The sequence below is a fragment of the Onychostoma macrolepis genome, chromosome 23 (assembly GCF_012432095.1).
Source record: "Onychostoma macrolepis isolate SWU-2019 chromosome 23, ASM1243209v1, whole genome shotgun sequence".
Classification (NCBI taxonomy): domain Eukaryota; kingdom Metazoa; phylum Chordata; class Actinopteri; order Cypriniformes; family Cyprinidae; genus Onychostoma; species Onychostoma macrolepis.
The window spans coordinates 12,200,500-12,219,728 of NC_081177.1; the positions used below are offsets into that span (position 1 = coordinate 12,200,500).

General features: G+C 37.1%; 1 protein-coding gene across 4 annotated transcripts in view; it reads left to right on the forward strand.

The window, feature by feature from the left end:
• clstn1 (calsyntenin 1) overlaps positions 1–19,200 on the forward strand; it is a 39,900-nt gene extending 20,700 nt beyond the window's left edge. Inside the window, exons 3-19 of one of the 4 annotated variants that reach the window (XM_058764454.1) lie at positions 344–373; positions 1,788–1,983; positions 3,252–3,460; positions 3,715–3,864; positions 4,681–4,866; positions 5,075–5,323; positions 7,571–7,692; positions 8,145–8,307; positions 9,333–9,383; positions 11,235–11,392; positions 11,997–12,145; positions 12,316–12,554; positions 13,127–13,297; positions 13,917–14,062; positions 15,197–15,332; positions 15,762–15,946; positions 18,548–19,200. In XM_058764454.1, coding sequence (XP_058620437.1) covers positions 344–373; positions 1,788–1,983; positions 3,252–3,460; positions 3,715–3,864; positions 4,681–4,866; positions 5,075–5,323; positions 7,571–7,692; positions 8,145–8,307; positions 9,333–9,383; positions 11,235–11,392; positions 11,997–12,145; positions 12,316–12,554; positions 13,127–13,297; positions 13,917–14,062; positions 15,197–15,332; positions 15,762–15,946; positions 18,548–18,736 — 2,729 coding nt within the window. In that variant the 3' untranslated portion in view covers positions 18,737–19,200. The remainder of the gene's footprint in view (positions 1–343; positions 374–1,787; positions 1,984–3,251; positions 3,461–3,714; positions 3,865–4,680; positions 4,867–5,074; positions 5,324–7,570; positions 7,693–8,144; positions 8,308–9,332; positions 9,384–11,234; positions 11,393–11,996; positions 12,146–12,315; positions 12,555–13,126; positions 13,298–13,916; positions 14,063–15,196; positions 15,333–15,761; positions 15,947–18,547) is intronic. The other 3 variants (XM_058764456.1, XM_058764455.1, XM_058764457.1) reach the window with 3 other exon arrangements.
• Positions 19,201–19,229: the final 29 nt, after the last annotated feature.

Sequence of the window (19,229 nt, forward strand, 5' to 3'; positions counted from 1 at the left end):
AGAGGCCCTATTCAGTTTTATCTGTCCCTATGCTCTCACAAAGAGGTTGTGACATGCTCTTCAAGAATTTTAATGGCCAAGTTAAAAGCAGATTAAAATAATTTAAATATTCACAGTGTTGTTTAATTTTATATCGCAGCAAAGTGATCATAAATATTCAATATATATATATATATATATATATCGCCCAACACTAATCTGTATTAGCGTGAAAAGTCAAATGAGGTATTTTGAGTCCTCGGCTGCTTCTGTGACATCTGTCTTCTCTTTCTTGTCTCTGTGTTTCTGTGCATCTCATTCTTTCTCTGACTGACCTGGGTTTATCTTTTCTCCCTTCTTGTAGAGAGTTTTGAGGTGACCTTCACCAAAGAAGGTGATGATGGGCTCTTTCTACTGCCTTGTAATCGTTTTATTAACCCACTAACGCAAATACAAAAGAAATCGGCACTTCACACGGAAACTCCTGCCATGCTCTTTTTAATCTCTTCCCAGTTCTTCCTCTTTTTGGTTTGGTTTTCTGTTTTCTCTCACCTTTGAATTTGTTGGAAATGAAAATTTAGCTACTGGATGACAAGTGTGATGCGGGGATAACAGAATCTAGAAATATCTATGCATGAGACATCCATTGAAGTTTGCAGATCCTAACAGTGCTTCAGCTCCAAAACAGAACAAATAAAGGGAAATAATGCACGTACACCAGTTACTTGGGGGGGATGTCAATCTGAACGCCTAAAAAGTTTGTTTTCAGAGACATCCTCCTTGTAAAGTCCCTTTTAGGGGTTCGCTTTTAACACAACAGATCTTAAATCTGTGAGACTCTGACGCTCCAGAGTTCAGTTCTTGCTCAGAAACGACATTGCTGAGATTGTTAAATGATGCAAACTCTCTGCTGTCCGGTCTGTGGTGTGGTTTGATCTGTAGTTTGAGCCTCTTCACTCTCTCCTCCACTAATGTTAAATACATGGCATGGCAATACTGCTGGTTGATGTGGATGTCAAGCAAATGGATATTTCTAACCCCAGCTCTCATCCAGCCTTTAAGTTTACTGCCTCTGCTCCTCTGTTTTGTTTTATTGTTTCATTCTTTCAGTTTTTTTTAAAGGTTTGAGAGAGACAACATTGCACAGGAAGACTTCCTTCACGCCCAAATCTAGTTTTAAGGGGGATTTTAAACTCCAAATGAGGGTTTTTTGCTTGTTTGTTTGTATATTTGCTTTGATTTGTGAACTTCTGATAGGATGCTGGATCTGTCATAAATCCTTTTCATTGCCCCATGATTAACTTAACATTTTAACCTTGCTTTCTTGTTTAAATGTGTTACTTTTAACCAAAAATCTGCATTAAACACCTTAAGTACTTCTTTAGATATGTTATGCTATTAAATACAACAGATATCTGTTCATTGGTTCATATCATTTCCTTCCTGTCCTTGTATATTAAGTATTCCTGTGAAATGCCTGTCCACATTCTGGGTTTCTTACTGCATGACTGGATGCAATGTGATCAAATGGCTTGGACCAGACACTCAGTATCCCCCTTTTAACTCTCCCTTCGACTTCCCAAATACTCACCCCCATCCCACAGTGCTTCTGGCTTCCTCCACAGACACCTTCACCTCCCACCTCCCCTCAGTGTTTCGTTCCCTTTGGCTGCCAAACAAACTTTGGCTGTTCTTATTTGAGTGTGGCGTGTTATTAGTTTCGTTGTGGGTTTCTTTTATCTCATGAACAGCAGCTGGCGCTTCGGCTCATGGGTGGGCTTGACTAAACACACGTGTGCTGTTTGCAGGGGAGATCTGTGGCTTCAGGATTCATGGGCAGAATGTACCGTTCGAGGCAGTGGTGTTGGATAAGTCCACTGGCGAGGGCGTGATCCGGGCCAAGGATAAACTGGATTGTGAGCTGCAAAAGGAGCACACCTTCACCATCCAGGCCTACGACTGTGGAGAGGGACCAGATGGCAGCAACATGAAGAAATCTCACAAGTGCGTATCTTGCTTGGGAGTTCTTATTGATAAAATAAAAAGAAGTGGAATTAATAGTGGGAATGCTACTTGAATAGAGCAAGAATGGTGCACAGAAGCATCCAAGTTGTTTCAGTGTGTCAAAATGTATTTAAAAGTGTGGGGTTGGTAAGATTTTTAAGAATTTTTGAAAAAAGCATCTTGTGCTCACCAAGGCTGCATTTATTTGATCAAAAATGCTGTAAAAATGGCAAAATATTATTATAATTTAAAATAACTGTAAAATATTATGAAATGTAGTTGATTCCTATGAAGACAAAACTGAATTTTCAGCAGCCATTATTCCACATGATCCTTCAGAAATCATTCGGTGCCTAAGAAGCATTTCTTCTTATTAATGTTGAAAACAGTTGTGCTGATTAATATTTTTGTGGAAGCAGTGACTTTTTTTTAGGATTCTTTCGATGAATAGAAAATTCAAACAAACAGCATTTATTTGAAATAAAAATCTTTTGCAACTTTATAAATGTCTTTATTGTCACTATTGATAAACTTCATGGCATCCTTGCTGAATAAATTTATAAATTTCTTAACTTTTTTTTTTTTTTTAAAAACCTTACAGACCCCAAACTTTTGAACATTAGTGTATATGATTTATTTATTATATATATTTTTTTGCAAAATTGCAAATAAAACAAGATTATTGAAGTATGTTTTACAAGAAAATACTATTCCAGTGTTTCTACTTCAAAATTCACATGGTTAAAAATAGTTTTTACACATTTTGTTTTCAGTGTAACAAATAATGAATACATTTCCATAAATAAAAACACTATGGGCAAGTCAGCTGTAAATTAAGTTTTACATTAGATTTGCTGTACACAACAACTTGATATTAATAAAATTCAGCACTGAAAAATTCAATAATTTAGTAAACTGATTCATTTCTATTCTTACTTTCACCCTGGTTGTTAGATTTCAAAATTCATTAAAGGTCATTTTTTTTTTTTTTTTTTTTTTAGATCTAGCACATCAAAGACATGCTTTTAATTTTTTATCTCTAACTTATTTTTCTTTTTTAAAAATTTGTGTCATTCAGAAGCCATAGACACCTTATGATATCACATAACGAGATATTAGAACACTTGAGGGTCCTGTGAATGACTGCATCCCATCAGAGCATGCCTAAATGAATCATCCATCTGTTAATAAACAAGACTTGCGTCACTGGCGTGCTTATTCCCACTTGTCCAATTCTAGTTTATTAATGAAGCTTTGATGTCGCCCAGGGCTACCGTCCACATCCAAGTGAATGACGTGAACGAGTATTCACCGGTGTTCAAAGAGAAGTCCTACAAAGCCACAGTGATCGAGGGCAAAAAGTATGACAGCATCCTGAAGGTGGAGGCTGTGGATGCTGACTGCTCTTTCCAGTTCAGTCAGATCTGCAGCTATGAGATTGTCACCCCAGATGTGCCCTTTACCATTGACAAGGATGGTAAGTGCTGCCAATTCAGATCTCCTGCCAAAACCCCAAGTTATATCCCTTAGAGTGATATTGACTTCTAGGTCATTGTTATTCATGTGCCTATAAAAATTGATTTGTGGAAACAAGCCGCCATTTTAGGATCTATAACATACCTAACTTTGACGTTAGCAATCTGTCACCTTGAGTTGTGGCCTGAATTTAAGTATTCAATTTGGCTTACCTAGCTTGTGAGGTTATTGCTTGTCCATTCTCCTTATAAACAGGCAGCATCAAGAACACTGAGAAGCTGAACTACAGCAAGGAACGCATGTATAAACTCACCGTCACTGCATATGACTGCGGTAAAAACCGTGCATCTGAGGACGTACTTGTGAAAATCAACATCAAGCCCACCTGCAAACCAAGCTGGCAAGGTATCAAAGAACTCTGGATCTTTTGTCTCTCATACATTCAAACAAACACAGCTGTATTATTTTGTTGTTTAAAGCTGGAAAGCTCAGCTATGAAGGTCAGTTTTGTGAAATTTCAGTGTTTTGGAGCAGATTCAAGTATATAGCTTTGTGCTTCAAGTTGTGTACATGGACAAAGAAGTTTAAAAGAAACATTATTGTGTGAAGTTAAAAAATCAACTTGTAAAATCTATTTCTTTTAATGTGGAGTTTATGAACAGTCCTGGGGATGTGATGTATTGTTAAAAAAAAATTAAAAGTAAAAAAAGGTTGTTTTATGTTAATTTATACAGCGTTTATTTATAAATTTTGAACTACTGTTCAAACATTTGTGTCCGTAAGATTTTTTTTTTTTTTTTTTGTAAGAAAATAATACCTTTATTTATTTACATCTTTGATTCAGAAAGGATGCATTAAATTGATCAAAAATGGCAGTAAAGACATTTATACAAATGTGTTACTGTTTCTACAATATTAGAATGATTTCTGAGGTATCTTGTGTCACTGAAGACTAATGATGATAAAAGTTCAGCTTTGGCATCATAGAAAGCTGTTATTTTAAAATATAACTATATTTCACAATAATACTTTCTTTAAAAATCATACCAATCCCAAGCTTTGTACGAAACTTACAAACACTGGTACTGTATGTACATTTTTATTTTTTTTATTTTTTTATCATAACAGATATTTTTCATTTGTTAGTTCATGTAAACTAATGTTAGTGTGTTACTAAATACTCTTTGGTTTTTGAATGACACATTTTCTCTCTGTTGATAGGATTTAATAAAAGGATTGAATATGAGCCTGGAACAGGCAGTCTAGCCCTGTTCCCCAGCATGCACCTGGAGACCTGCGAGGAGCCAATCACCTCCATCCAGGCCAGCATCATGCTGGAGACTAATCACATCGGCAAGGGCTGTGACCGCGACACATACTCCGAAAAATCCCTGCACAAGCTATGCGGTGAGTCCCGACATCCTTATTATAATAGAGTTACATTAACGTCAAGATCATTAAATGTGCTTATTGCATTAAGCAACTCAAGTGTAAACTGTTTTAGACTAATTTACATAATCGTATTACCTGCATAATCCCACAGGCACATGCTGAACCATAATGTAACCAATATTTTGGGATACTGTAATGAATAACTGTTTGTGTGCCCATCCAGGTGCCAGCGCTGGCACTGTGGAGCTGTTGCCTGCTCCCAGCAACTCTGCCAACTGGACCGTTGGCTTGCCCACTGACAACGGGCATGACAGCGACCAGGTGTTTGAGTTCAACGGCACCCAGGCCATCAAGGTTCCTGAGGGTGTGGTGAGCACCACCCTGAAAGAGCCCTTCACCATCTCAGTGTGGATGAGACACGGACCTGGCGGCAGGGAGAAGGAGACCATACTCTGCAACTCTGACAAGACTGGTAATGGCATTCACACACAACCCACTGACAGGACTGAGAGGTTGATGATGGCTTAAACGTTTGCGTGTCCTCTTTGTCTTTTTACTTCAGTAGGGTTGTCAGAATCATCATGTTATTTCATGCGATTAATTTAAAGGGGTCATATGATGCGATTTTCAAGTTTTCCTTTCTCTTTCCTTTCTTTGTTCGTGCATAGATAAGATCCTTGAAGTTGCAAAGACTAAAGTCTCAAACCCAAAGAGATATTCTTTATAAAAGTTAAGACTCGTCCATGCCCACCTAAAACGGCTCATTAAACCACGCCCATGTCTACGTCTACGTGTGGGAAGATTTGCATAACACCACCCAAATGTATACGCAAAGAAAGAGGGCGTGATTTTTATTCTCGCTGCAGTATTGTTGCTGCCGCCGGTGCCATCTTGTGGAGACGCTGTGTTTCGTTGTGAAAGCGAAAGTACTTTGTTTGGGCTTCCAAAAGAGGACACAACTAGAAATCAGTGGTTAAGTTGTATTTACAACACTGTTCCAGAACAGTTCAACCCAAATATTAGAGTGTGTGCAATGCATTTTACGGAGGACTATTTCCTGAACCTGGGAGAGAGTAGCCTACAATACCAGCTGTGCACAAAGACTGTTTCTATAAAGTGGGGCAATTCCAACTTTGCAACGACAGTCTGGTGCTTCTGACTCACAGCCTGTAAGTACGTTTTCATATTTAAAGAATTTGGCACCGACTATTCACACCGACTGTGTAGAGTAGCGCTTGTTGTTTGTTGTTTGTCGTTTCTCCGATCACGAATGCAGACATGGTAATGTTTACCGTAAAAAAGACAGTATAAGTCATTATAATCAGTAATTATGTTCCCACTGGATGCAACAAACACCTCGTTTGTAATGGGTTTTATTGTTTTTGTCTCATCACGCCGGGACATGCCATCACAATATGGTAAGGGGCGTAACATTTCACAAGCTTGAGGTATTCAGCCAATCACAATGCACTGGATAGCTGGCCAATCAGAGCACACCTCGCTTCTCAGAACGATGAGCTTTGTAAAAATCGGCGCGTTTAAGAAAGGCGGAGCTTAGAGGAGCAACAATAATATACAGTATGTGGAAAATAATGTGTTTTTTTTTTTTTTTTTTTACCTTAAACCACATAAACACATTGCATTACACCAAATACACAAAATAATGTTCTTTTTAGCAACGTCATAAGACCCCTTTAATGTGTTATTAACGCTGTTAATACTTTTTAGTATGACACTGTGGTGGATAATAAGTACGCACTTGACCGCACTGTTTTATAGCGGCTTTTGATTTTTTTTATATATTGTTTTACTTCTGTTATTGTTGTTGTGTTTTAGTGTAATTTCATGATATCTATCAGGCATTTTATGTGTAGTATTACAAAAAATAATCATTTTAATAGTCACCTTTTTGTTGGTTTTATGTAAATGTGTATATACACAACTGTTCAAAATTGTGAGGTCAGTAATGTTTTTATTTTATTTTATTTTATTTTTTATTTTATCTGCTCTGCTCTGCTCTGCTCTGCTTTGCTTTGATTTGATTTGATTTGTTTTGTTTTGTTTTGTTTGCCAGCCATTTTATGTGGTATTCCAAAAAAAAAAAAGAAAGGTCACTTATCTTTTTCCAACTATCCAGTGTCACACACACATTGTGAAATATGTCTCATTACACAAATTGCTGTATTGTTTTTTTTTTTCTTCCCCTTAAAAGGAATTGAATGCATTAACTACAAAAAACAACAACGTATGTTTGAAAGAAAAAAACAAAACAAATAAACTCTCTCTCTCTCTCTCTCTCTCTCTCTCTCTATCTATCTATCTATATATATATATATATATAAAATAAATATGCTGTAAAAATTTCACTGGAGTAGCGTCTCGTGACATTTTTGAAGGTTATGAAAGGGTTGCTTATAGTAGTTAAAATGGGAATCTCACACTATGATCTCACTCTCTGGTCATTGAAGCAAAATTCCCTGCGCTAGAAAAAGCTCATCAGCTGGCTCTTATGTAAGACTGATTACATCACAGTTATGCCCCCGTTTATGGAAAGTTGCTCATTGTTTTCTAGGAGAGTGCGGCTGCAGAATGTATTCGGAGACCTCACAAAACCTCACAAAATTGTAACATGCATCTGTCATGTGATAAACAAGCGTATTTACATAAATTATCATTGACAGAAGTGTGATTTTTATTCCTGTCTATGTGTCCTCTGCAGAGATGAACAGGCACCACTACTCTCTGTATGTACACAACTGTCGTCTTGTGCTGCTGCTGCGTCAGGAGCCTACCGAATCGGAGAACTACAAACCAGCTGAATTCCACTGGAAACTCGATCAAGTGAGTCAGCTTGAGCCCCTTCAGAAGCACTCAGTTCTGAAAGACGTCCTTGTGTTACTAAATGCTATGTTTAGTTTGCTAGCGATGAATAGGTCACCTCATGTGTTGAATTAGGGCATAAACATACTTGAAAATAAAACTCTTGCTCCATAACATTCTCTCTCCAAATGGCCCATATTACACTTTCTACCTTTCTTACCCAGTAAAAATGCATTATGTGTTTGCTAAGTTATATTTTAGGAAGGGGGTTCCTTGCTAGAGCATCATCATCATAACTGAGGGTCCTTAGCATTAAAAACATTAAAATACCTGCTTTAAGCAAACCTAACTGTACATTTAGGTAGGTACATATTGTCCTCGAAATCTAAATGACCATTTAAGTTTTTCTGAATGCTTTAGCTGATGCAGTCTGTAGTTAAACAGAGGCCCTGATGTAGTATCTCTCCTCCCAGGCGTGTGATAAAGAATGGCATCACTACGTGTTGAACATTGAGTTCCCAGCAGTGACTTTGTTTGTCGATGGTGCCACCTTCGAGCCCTTCCTGGTCACGGAGGATTACCCTCTGCATGCCTCCAAGATCGAAACCCAGCTCACCATTGGCGCCTGCTGGCAAGGTACTCTCGCTAATTATCTATTGATTCTCCTCACACAATGATGCAACCTCAGGTTTAGACTTGAAACCTCTTTGTCGCAAGCTGCAGTTGAAATTTAAGCATGCTCTATATTAGTGAGTAGTTTGTCTTCATATCCCCAGTCATAGATGTAAGACAAAATCTATTGTCAGATAATCTTAAAGACCTCGTTTAATCTAAAAAGCGATTTGTGGCTTTTATAATAGTTTACTTCCTAAAGTTTAATAAAAATAAATACTATTATTATTATTATTTATTTTTATTAAAAACATTTTAGGGTACAAGCACAAAGAACTGAAACCCTATTGTTTTTGTAGGGATTTTCACTTTTATTTTTATTATTATTAAATGGCAATATTATTATTAATAACCAGTGTTGGGGTAACACATTACAAGTAATGCAAATTAAATAATCAGATTCATTTTTTCCAAGTAACTAGTAAAGTAATGCATTAATATTACATTTGCAAAAATTCAAATTTCAAATGTGTGTGTATGTGTATATATATATATATATATATATATATATATATATATATATATATATATATATATATATATATATATATATATATATATATATATATATATATATATATATATATATATATATATATTAATAATTTATTATTATTTATTTTTTTATTTTTTTATTACAAATGAATAAGCGAGCCCAGCTCAGGTGACAAAAAGTAACACACTACATTAAGTAATTAGTTACTTTTTTATGGAGTAACACAATATTGTAATGCATTACTTTTAAAAGTAACTTTCCCCAACATAACTAATAATAATAATTGTTAGCTGTAATTCAGCATTTTTAAATAAATGACATTTAATCAATTACAAAATATTTATAGTGTTTTACATTTGTTCAATAAAATGCTCTCTAGAATAAGGAGAAGTTTTTGGGGTCTTTAATGCATGACAACATGTATCAAGTGACTATCTTTCCTTGACTATATTGAGCCCTGGTCTTTCCCTGCTCTTCTGTCTTACCTCCACAGACCTCTCAGGACATGACAATGATACTGAGACTCTCTCAGAGCCTTTGACAGGTTGCCCTTGTCTTTCCTGATCACACTAATATGTCAAAACGCACGTCTATTAATGCCCTGCACACGTGCGGTTCTTCTGCAGCGTGACATTTGGCTGCAGGAGGACCGTTCATGCACAGCTTCTGTCTGCAACGGCATAACATTTGTAGCATGATGCGACTGAGTCGAGAGACATCATGTCATAAACCCTGCCTGTCATGATCTTCATTCTGTTTTCTTAATTCATCAGTCCAACTCCATCTAATTTCAGTTTGCTTCCAGATCTGGAGATGTACACAGCAGACAGTATATTACAAGCAAAACAAGTCCAACTGACCTTAGGGATCTACATGTTTTTATGATAAATCAGAGGGTTTGGCTGCATTCCTTGCTGCGGTTTGCAGGATTATTTATGCCAGTGGTATCAGTGCAGCAGACAATGTCTCATTTCTCACTCTGTGACCTTGCTGCCTTTAAGAGCTGCTTTACAGCATCACTCAGTGTCACATTACTGCTGAGGTCATTCTGACCGCTCCTGCATCTCTGTGTCCTTCAGACACAGTCATACTATAGAGGACTTTACATTACATACAGTGTTACACTTTCATTTTCATCTTAAAGGGTCTGTTCACCCAAAAATGAAAATTATTGTTTTAAATGTATATAACATTTTTACCCTGTGCTTTTCCATACAACATCTGTCAAACTCTTTAAAAAAAAAAAAAAAATCCATATAAATCATTTTTTATTTTTATTTTTTAAAGGAATTTCATATTTGGTTATTGCGTTGGGTAGTAATTAAGCTCGTCATTTCAGCATTTTGAATTTTGGAAGTGAATTGAGAGCTAATTGAGAACTTTGTTGAAGGGAAAGATTACATCATAATATTACAATTATATTAAAAAATGATTATTAAAATTATTTTTTTCTTAATCTGGTTATCTAATAATTTTTTTTAAAATCTATATGCTCTGCTGTTCAAAAACAAAACACTTTTTTATATATTGTTAAAACATTTATTCAGCAAAGACACATGAAAGTGATCAAAAATGACAGCAAAGATATTTATAATGTTACAAAATAATTATATTCCAAATCAGTGGTTTTCTTTTAAACTTTCTATTCACAAAAAAATCCTAAAAAATGGACAACTATAATGAATTATGAAGGATCATGTGACAAAATTCAGCTTTGCCATGACAGGGACAAATTGCATTTTAAAATGTATTAAAATAGAAAACAGATATTTTAAATTGTAGTAATATTTTTGATCTAATAAATGTAGATAAATCTTTCAAAAACATAAACAAACTTTGGAAAGTTTGTATAAATCATTTTTCAGACTGCATTTATGATGCTTTCTGGTGAGTTTTTATGTCTTTTTGGAGCTTGACAGATGTGGTCACTGTTAGGAGCAGTGTAAGGTTCTTAAAAAATCTCTACCTGTATGTTTTATGAAATATTAAGCATTTGGAACAACATAAATAATGACCAGATTTTCCTTTTTGGGTCACCTATTCCTTAAATGTTGATAACAAGACGGTTCAAAAACACATCATTATCCCCACCAAACCATTTAGAAATAGGCAAATATGTTTAGATTTATTCAGTCATGTTGCCTCATTTTTTTTTTTATATGCCACTTTGTGTTCATTCCCATTCATTTGCCTTTCTCCCACCAAAAGTTGCATGAGGCCGCAGGCCTGAATCAGGTCATCCATCATCCTGTGTGACGCACCGGTCGGCACCAACACCAAACACTTAACATGCATGAGCATCAGTCACACGGCCTGTGCACACCGAGCATGCTTGAGCTCAGCAGAGCGTACGTTTGGTATCTAACAGGCTCTGTCCCCCTCCGGCTTTGTGTAGGTGGCAGCGCCCGCATGACTCAGTACTTCCGGGGCAACCTAGCTGGTCTCATGATCCGCTCCGGCAAACTGGAGAACAAGAAAGTTATCGACTGCCTCTACACCTGCAAGGAAGGTCTTGATGTGCAGCTTCCAGAGGAAGTAGCCTCTGCTGTGAAGGTGAGTGATGTGAATGTTGTAAAACACTGCTTGGATTCTTTTGGGCTATGTAGGTGAACAGATGATCACACTACCTTGCGTAAGTGTCAAAACATATTCGAGCTTTGTGAAGGGACTCATGGGTGTCCTACAGTGTTATTTTAGTATTATTTATATACTATTATAGTGTTTATTAATATTTTGAATTAGCTTTTATTTTTCATATTTTCAGTTTTCATTTTGATATGTGCTTTTGTTATTTTTATTATTAGTATTGCTGTATAGCTTTTTTTATTATTATTTCAGTTTTACTTTTAGTAATTTTAATAGTGTAAGTACTTAAGCTTATTTCACTTAGTTGCCAAGGCAACTTTTCTTTTTAAAGGTTTTCATCTAATATTTTTTTTATTTTAAAAAGTAAAATTAATCAATATGAATTGAGCGGTTTAAGTCTTGTGAAGAGATGTGATTACTTTTTTATTTATTATAAACCGAATTAATTTAAGATTTTATTTACATCTAAACAATGATAGATACACGTACATAGTGCAGATTTCATTAAACATATCTTAATCTGTGTTTCCAAGGGAACCAATTGGATGTATGTTTCTCTGTCTCTCTCTAGGTGGAGTTTAACCCCAACCAGTCCTCTCTGAGCCTGGAGGGAGATGACATTGAGAGCTTTGAGAAGGTCATGCAGCACATCTCCTACCTGAACTCCCGGCAATTCCCCACCCCTGGAATCCGCCATCTGCGTGTCTCCACCACTGTCAAGTTAGTTTCCAGCATTTCAGTTCAGCTGCATCACACTAACCAGTAATATTATTGCTCCAGAATAACAGTAAATGGAAAAGCTAATATTAAAACAGAATTAATCTTTACATACTTTTAGTGCACTCATAATGATGAATGTATTATATTTGACCTCCTTTGCAATTCTTCAGATGCTTCAATGAGGAGACGTGCATCTCAGTGCCTGACTCTGAAGGCTACGTGATGGTTCTCCAGCCAGAGGAACCAAAGATCAGCCTCAGTGGAATTGACCATTTTGCCCGTGGAGCAGCTGAATTTGAGAGCACGGAGGGCGTTACGCTCTTCCCTGAGCTACGCATCGTCAGCACCATCACGCGTGAGGTGGAGGTGGAAGCTGAGACCGAGGCCGAAGGCGAGGATGATCCCACAGGTACACTGGGGATGTGGGATTCACATATTTTGCTGAGAAAGGTGGAGAGAGGGGAAATGGATCGTGAAAGAGAAAGGAGGATGACTAGGAGGTTTCCACAATGACTACAACTTACAGGGACCAGTTATCTATGAAATGAAAATTGTCATAATTTATTCCAGATCTGTTTGACATTTGTGTTCTACACTAGAGAGGGTGTTACATGGATTTGGAACAGCATATTAAATGAAATTTCAAATGGTTAAACAGTTTCTTTCAGCAATTTTTTGGATGTTTATATCCAAATAAGTGGTAGAAATGCTGATGTTGTCTATATAATAGATTCTGGGATGAAAGCTTATGTTTTAGGAAAAGAAAGTCTAAGAGGTTTTCTCTTAGCTAATGTTTTTTATTTTAAGTTTTAATGCGTTTAAAGTATTTCTTACAGATTACTTTAGTCCTCGCAATCGATATTTGCCATAAAATTGCATGGTGGACTGTTTCCGAACATTCAAGTCTTTCCAAGATGAAATTTAATCAAATGGAGAGGTTCTGCTCTAACTTACTGACGAATGGTTTTTGTTTTTTGGCAGTGCAAGAGACGGTGGTGTCTGAGGAGATCATGCATAACTTGGACACGTGTGAGGTGACTGTGGTGGGAGATGAACTGAATGGAGATCATGAGAGTTTGGAGGTGGATCTGGCCCAAATCCAACAGAGAGCTCTGGAGATGAGCTCTTCTAACGTGGGCATGGTCATCACAGGTACTCATCCATCTACATCAACAAACAACTGCTATATGTGATCCTGGACCACAAAACCAGTCTTAAGTCGCTGGGGTATATTTGTAGCAATAGCCAAAAATACATTGTATGGGTCAAAATGATAGATTTTTCTTTTATGCCAAAAATCATTAGGATATCGAGTAAAGATTATGTTCCATGAAGATATTTTGTAAATTTCTTACCATAAATGTATCAAAACTTAATTTTTGATTAGTAATATGCATCGGTAAGAACTTAATTTGGGCAACTTTAAAGGCGATTTTCTCAATATTTAGATTTTATGCAACCTCAGATTCCAGATTTTCAAATAGTTGTATCTCGGCCAGATTTTGTCCAATCCTAACAAACCATACATCAATGGAAAGCTTATTTATTCAGTTTTCAGATGATGTATCAATCTCAGTTTTGAAAAATTGACACTTAAGACTGGTTTTGTGGTCCAGGGTCACATATATTTGCATATATCTGTTGGATTATATTTGTGTGATTTGTTAATGGTAGTTTATATCCAGCATCTTGCTGAATGACTGATCTAATGGTATTAAAAACATCAGTACTGTGATCTTGACAAATGCTTAAAGCTTGTCTCTGTCCACAGGGGTTAACACCATGGCGAACTATGAACAGGTCCTGCATCTGATCCGCTACAGGAACTGGCACACAGAGGCATTGTTTGACAGGAAGTTTAAACTCGTCTGCTCCGAACTCAATGGCCGCTACATCAGCAATGAATTCAAAGTTGAGGTATGGCTGACCACACAATGTCAACAATAATTGTTTACTGTTGGGGACACTTAATTTCTAGCGATTATCGCCGATTTGATTGCACAAATACTATTTAAACTAAACTGAGCTAGACAATGACATCTCTGAATTCAATAATGAAATGCCTTTAACTGAAAATTGAGTGTTTAATCTTATCATTATACATTACTGACACTATCCTCCAATTTGATACTGTTAAGTGCTTTGACACAATCTGTATTGTTAAAAGCGCTATATAAATAAAGGTGACTTGACTTTCACTGAAATGTTCCACTAAAACAATAGTTTCTGCTAAAATACCACGGTACCTACAGTTGTATTTACTACAGTTAACGGTATAAATACACGCTTCCTTTCAAAAGTTTGAAAGATTCTTAAAAATAAATCTTTGAAAGCTTTATTATAATAAATCAAAAGTGACAGTAAAGACATTTATAATTTTACAAAAGAATTCAATTTTGAAATAAATGCTGTCCTTTTGAACTTTCTATTCAACTAAGAACCCTGGGAAAAAAAAACATTCTTCAAAAATATTAAGCAAGACGACTGTTTTCAACATTCATAATAATAAGAATTTTTTTCTTGAGCACCAAATCAGCATATTAGAATGATTTCTGAAGGATCATGTGACACTGAAGACTGAAATAATGATCGCAAAAAAAAAACTAAAACCTTTTAAAATATGTTCAGATGGAAAACAGTTTTTACTGTATTTTTGTTAAAAAAAAAAAAAAATTCAACCTTGATGAGTATAAGAGACTTAAAAAAATCTTATGGACCACAAATTCCTCAACTGTAGTGTGTAGATGAAATTAAATGATTTAAATAATTTTCTATTTTTTATTCTATTAATTATTTTTTTAAGCTTTTAGTTTTTATTTTATATATGGTCTTATGCACATTTTTTATTATTATTTTATCATTATGCTTATACTTATATAAAACTAAATTGTTATTTGTTTAAGGGTTCTGTTGATATAAAAATGCTATATACAAGTCTATATCAAAGTAAGTCAAATAAGGATATAAAGAGACTGATTCTGTAGCAAATTGGATTGTATTGTACTATGCAGATGCCAGTTGTGTGACCATCTTTATTGTTTATGTTATCAGGTCAACGTGATCCATACAGCCAACCCCATGGATCATGCTAACAACGCTATGGTACAGCCTCAGTTCATAAACCAAGTACAGCATGCTTCAGTGGACCTGTCTGGACACAACCTGGCCAACACACATCAGGCCTCAGGTACTACTACTTTATCCCTCAGTTTCCTTCTCCTCCCCTCTGATCCATCTGTTCAGCTTCTCTTGGAGATAAAGGCGTTTCATTGGCTGCTTCATCTCTCACAGTATCTCTCCTAGATTATTGCACTAATCTCTCATTAAAGATAATCCAGACTTTGTAATCAAAGGAATAAGCTGTTTAATGTTGAGCTCAAAACTGAATTCAGTTTCTTTCCACGAGTTTTTCTGCAGCTTAAAGTCAATTTAAAAAGTAGGGCAGTTATGGAGCGCCGTGTACTTAGCCTGTTTTTAATGGCGCACTTTTAGGGATTATATACAAGTGCGGTCTACAACATCTGGACAGTCGGTGAGGGACACCTCAAACAACCTCTTTTAGGTTTTTTCCACCCTGAATACCGAATGCTAATCTGTGTCCATCCACTCTTCACAGTTGTCCCCAGTGCTGCCACCATCGTTATCGTTGTGTGTGTGAGCTTCCTGGTGTTTATGATCATCCTGGGCGTCTTCCGTATCCGTGCTGCCCACCAGAGCACCATGAGGGACCAGGAAAATGGCAAAGAGAACGAGATGGACTGGGATGACTCTGCCCTCACCATTACTGTCAACCCAATGGAGGTGTGTTCTTAAAACAGAGCTCGTTCGCTCAGCGCTCTTAGAGCACTCATACATAGTTAATGCAGCAGAGGGCTAAACCCATTAAAAACTCAATGTACCTTTGTAAAAATGCCCCTTTATTACCATCCCTCCTCCTCCTAATATGGATTTTCGATAAATTAAACAGCTATTTTTTGCATTTATGTTTGCTGTAAGAAGTAATAAATTAGGTCTTTTCAGGGATATTGCACTTAGAGAGAGACCATTTGATGTGATTCATAAAGCACAGACTTCCATTAAAGAGGCTTGGAATAAATTATTGGTTCACTTTGGAAATCATCAATTTGATTTCCATCTTAAATTTAATTTTTTTTTAATGTGTATATTTTATCATTTTAAAAATATTTTTATATATTTTAAAATCCAATAATCATAGATATTATCATATAATCATAGTGATTATATTATAATGTTATATTGTTATTGTTATATATATATTTGTGTGTGGTGTGTATACAGTATCTCACAGAAGTGAGTACACTCCTCACATTTTTGTAAGTATTTTATTATATCTTTTCATGTGACAACACTGAAGAGATGACACTTTGCTACAATGTAAAGTAGTGAGTGTACAGCTTGTATAATAGTGTAAATTTGCTGTCCCCTCAAAATAACTCAACACACAACCATTAATGTCTAAACCGCTGGCCACAAAAGTGAGTACACCACCTAAGTGAAAATGTACAAATTGGGCCCAAAGTGTCAATATTTTGTGTGGCCACCTTTATTTTCCAGCAATGCCTTAACCCTCTTGGGCATGGAGTTCACCAGAGCTTCACAGGTTGCCACTGGAGTCCTCTTCCACTCCTCCATGACGACATCACGGAGCTGGTGGATGTTAGAGAACTTGTGCTCCTCCACCCTCCGTTTGAGGATGCCCCACAGATGCTGAGTAGGGTTTAGGTCTGGAGACATGATTGGCCAGTCCATCACCTTTACCCTCAGCTTCTTTAGCAAGGCAGTGGTCGTCTTAGAGGTGTGTTTGGGGTCGTTATCATGTTGGAATACTGCCCTGCGGCCCAGTCTCCGAAGGGAGGGGATCATGCTCTGCTTCAGTATGTCACAGTAAATGTTGGCATTCATGGTTCCCTCAATGAACTGTAGCTCCCCAGTGCCGGCAGCACTCATGCAGCCCCAGACCATGACACTCCCACCACCATGCTTGACTGTAGGCAAAACACGCTTGTCTTTGTACTCCTCGCCTGGTTGCCGCCACACACGCTTGACACCATCTGAACCAAATAAGTTTATCTTGGTCTCATCAGACCACAGGACATGGTTCCAGTAATCCATGTTCTTAGTCTACTTGTCTTCAGCAAACTGTTTGCGGGCTTTCTTGTGCATCATCTTTAGAAGAGGCTTCCTTCTGGGACGACAGCCATGCAGACCAATTTGATGCAGTCTGAGCACTGACAGGCTGACCCCCCACCCCTTCAACCTCTGCAGCAATGCTGGCAGCACTCATACGTCTATTTCCCAAACACAACCTCTGGATATGACGCTGAGCACGCGCACTCAACTTCTTTGGTTGACCATGGTGAGGCCTGTTCTGAGTGGAACCTGTCCTGTTAAACCACTGTATGGTCTTGGCCACCGTGCTGCAGCTCAGTTTCAGGGTCTTGGCAATCTTCTTATAGCCTACGCCCTCTTTATGTAGAGCAACAATTCTTTTTTTTCAGATCCTCAGAGTTCTTTGCCATGAGGTGCCATGTTGAACTTCCAGTGACCAGTATGTGAGAGTGAGAGCGATAACACCAAATTTAACACACCTGCTCCCCATTCACACCTGAGACCTTGTAAGACTGAGTCACATGACACCGGGGAGAGAAAATGGCTAATTGGGCCCAATTTGGACATTTTCACTTAGGGGTGTACTCACTTTTGTGGCCAGTGGTTTAGACATTAACGGCTGTGTGTTGAGTTATTTTGTATACAAGCTGTACACTCGCTACTTTACATTGTAGCAAAGTGTAATTTCTTCAGTGTTGTCGCATGAAAAGATATAATAATAAATTATTTACAAAAATTTGAGGGGTGTACTCACTTCTGTGAGATACTGTGTGTGTGTGTATACATACATACACACACACACACACACACACACACACACACACACACACAAATATATCTATTTTATATATATTTTTTTATTAGAACCAATATGAGACATTTTCATATGAAGTCGATGTCATATTGCAGTTCAAATCAAAATTGCAATAAATGATGGCAAAAACACAATAGATTTTTTTTGCCAAATCACTATATAAATAAAATGTATTCTAAAATAAAAACAATCAAAATAAAACACTTAAAACAAAAGGTTTACTTGCATATCATGTGACATTAACCAACATCAGTGAACCGTGAACCTAAAAATTATTGTTAAATTATTGAAATATTAACCTAAAATCTGACAGGGTGCTTCAGTGATTTACATTAGGGGTTCAGTTGAAAAAAGTTTGGGTACCCGTTTTTTGTTTAAAAATAAGAATTTGATTGCTCATGAATCCGCAGACATCTATTATTCAGTTTAAAGAACGTTCAGTTCTCTCTTCCTCTTAGACTTATGAGGATCAGCACAGCAGCGAAGAGGAGGGAGACGAGGAAGAGGAAGAGAGCGAGGACGGAGAGGAGGAAGACGACATCACCAGTGCGGAGTCAGACAGCAGTGAGGATGAAGGCGGCGAACAGGAAGACCAGCAGGGTTCGAGCAGACAGCAGCAGCTGGAGTGGGACGACTCCACCTACTGATCCTCCTGAGCACACAGTACACACTACTTACCAACACACACACACACACATGCACACACACTCACACAGTGACAAATCCACCCACGCACAGTCACATCCCTCTGCCAATAGGGACGCCCATGTTCCCCCTACCTAAGGAGCCATGCGTAAAAACGCAGAAAACACTGAAAACTAAACGATTATACAATATATGTACAATATAGATGCGAATATATCCGGTGTCTGTCGTGACAGGTGTTGCAGTCCGCTTCATTTCCACCCGCCGAGGCTTCCCTATCGACATCTTATCGTGGTGGTATTCAGTGTAGTATAGTATCACAGCTATCTCAATACAAGTTCCTAATTTATTGAAACTTTTTCTGTCCTATCCAAGGGAATCCTGGCCTACGTTTGCATTTTCTTTCAGCTCTGTACGGACACATCCCTGCACTTTTACTTTCAAGTTGAGCTTCGAGAATGATTTGATGTATATTCCTTGCACATGACGTTTTAG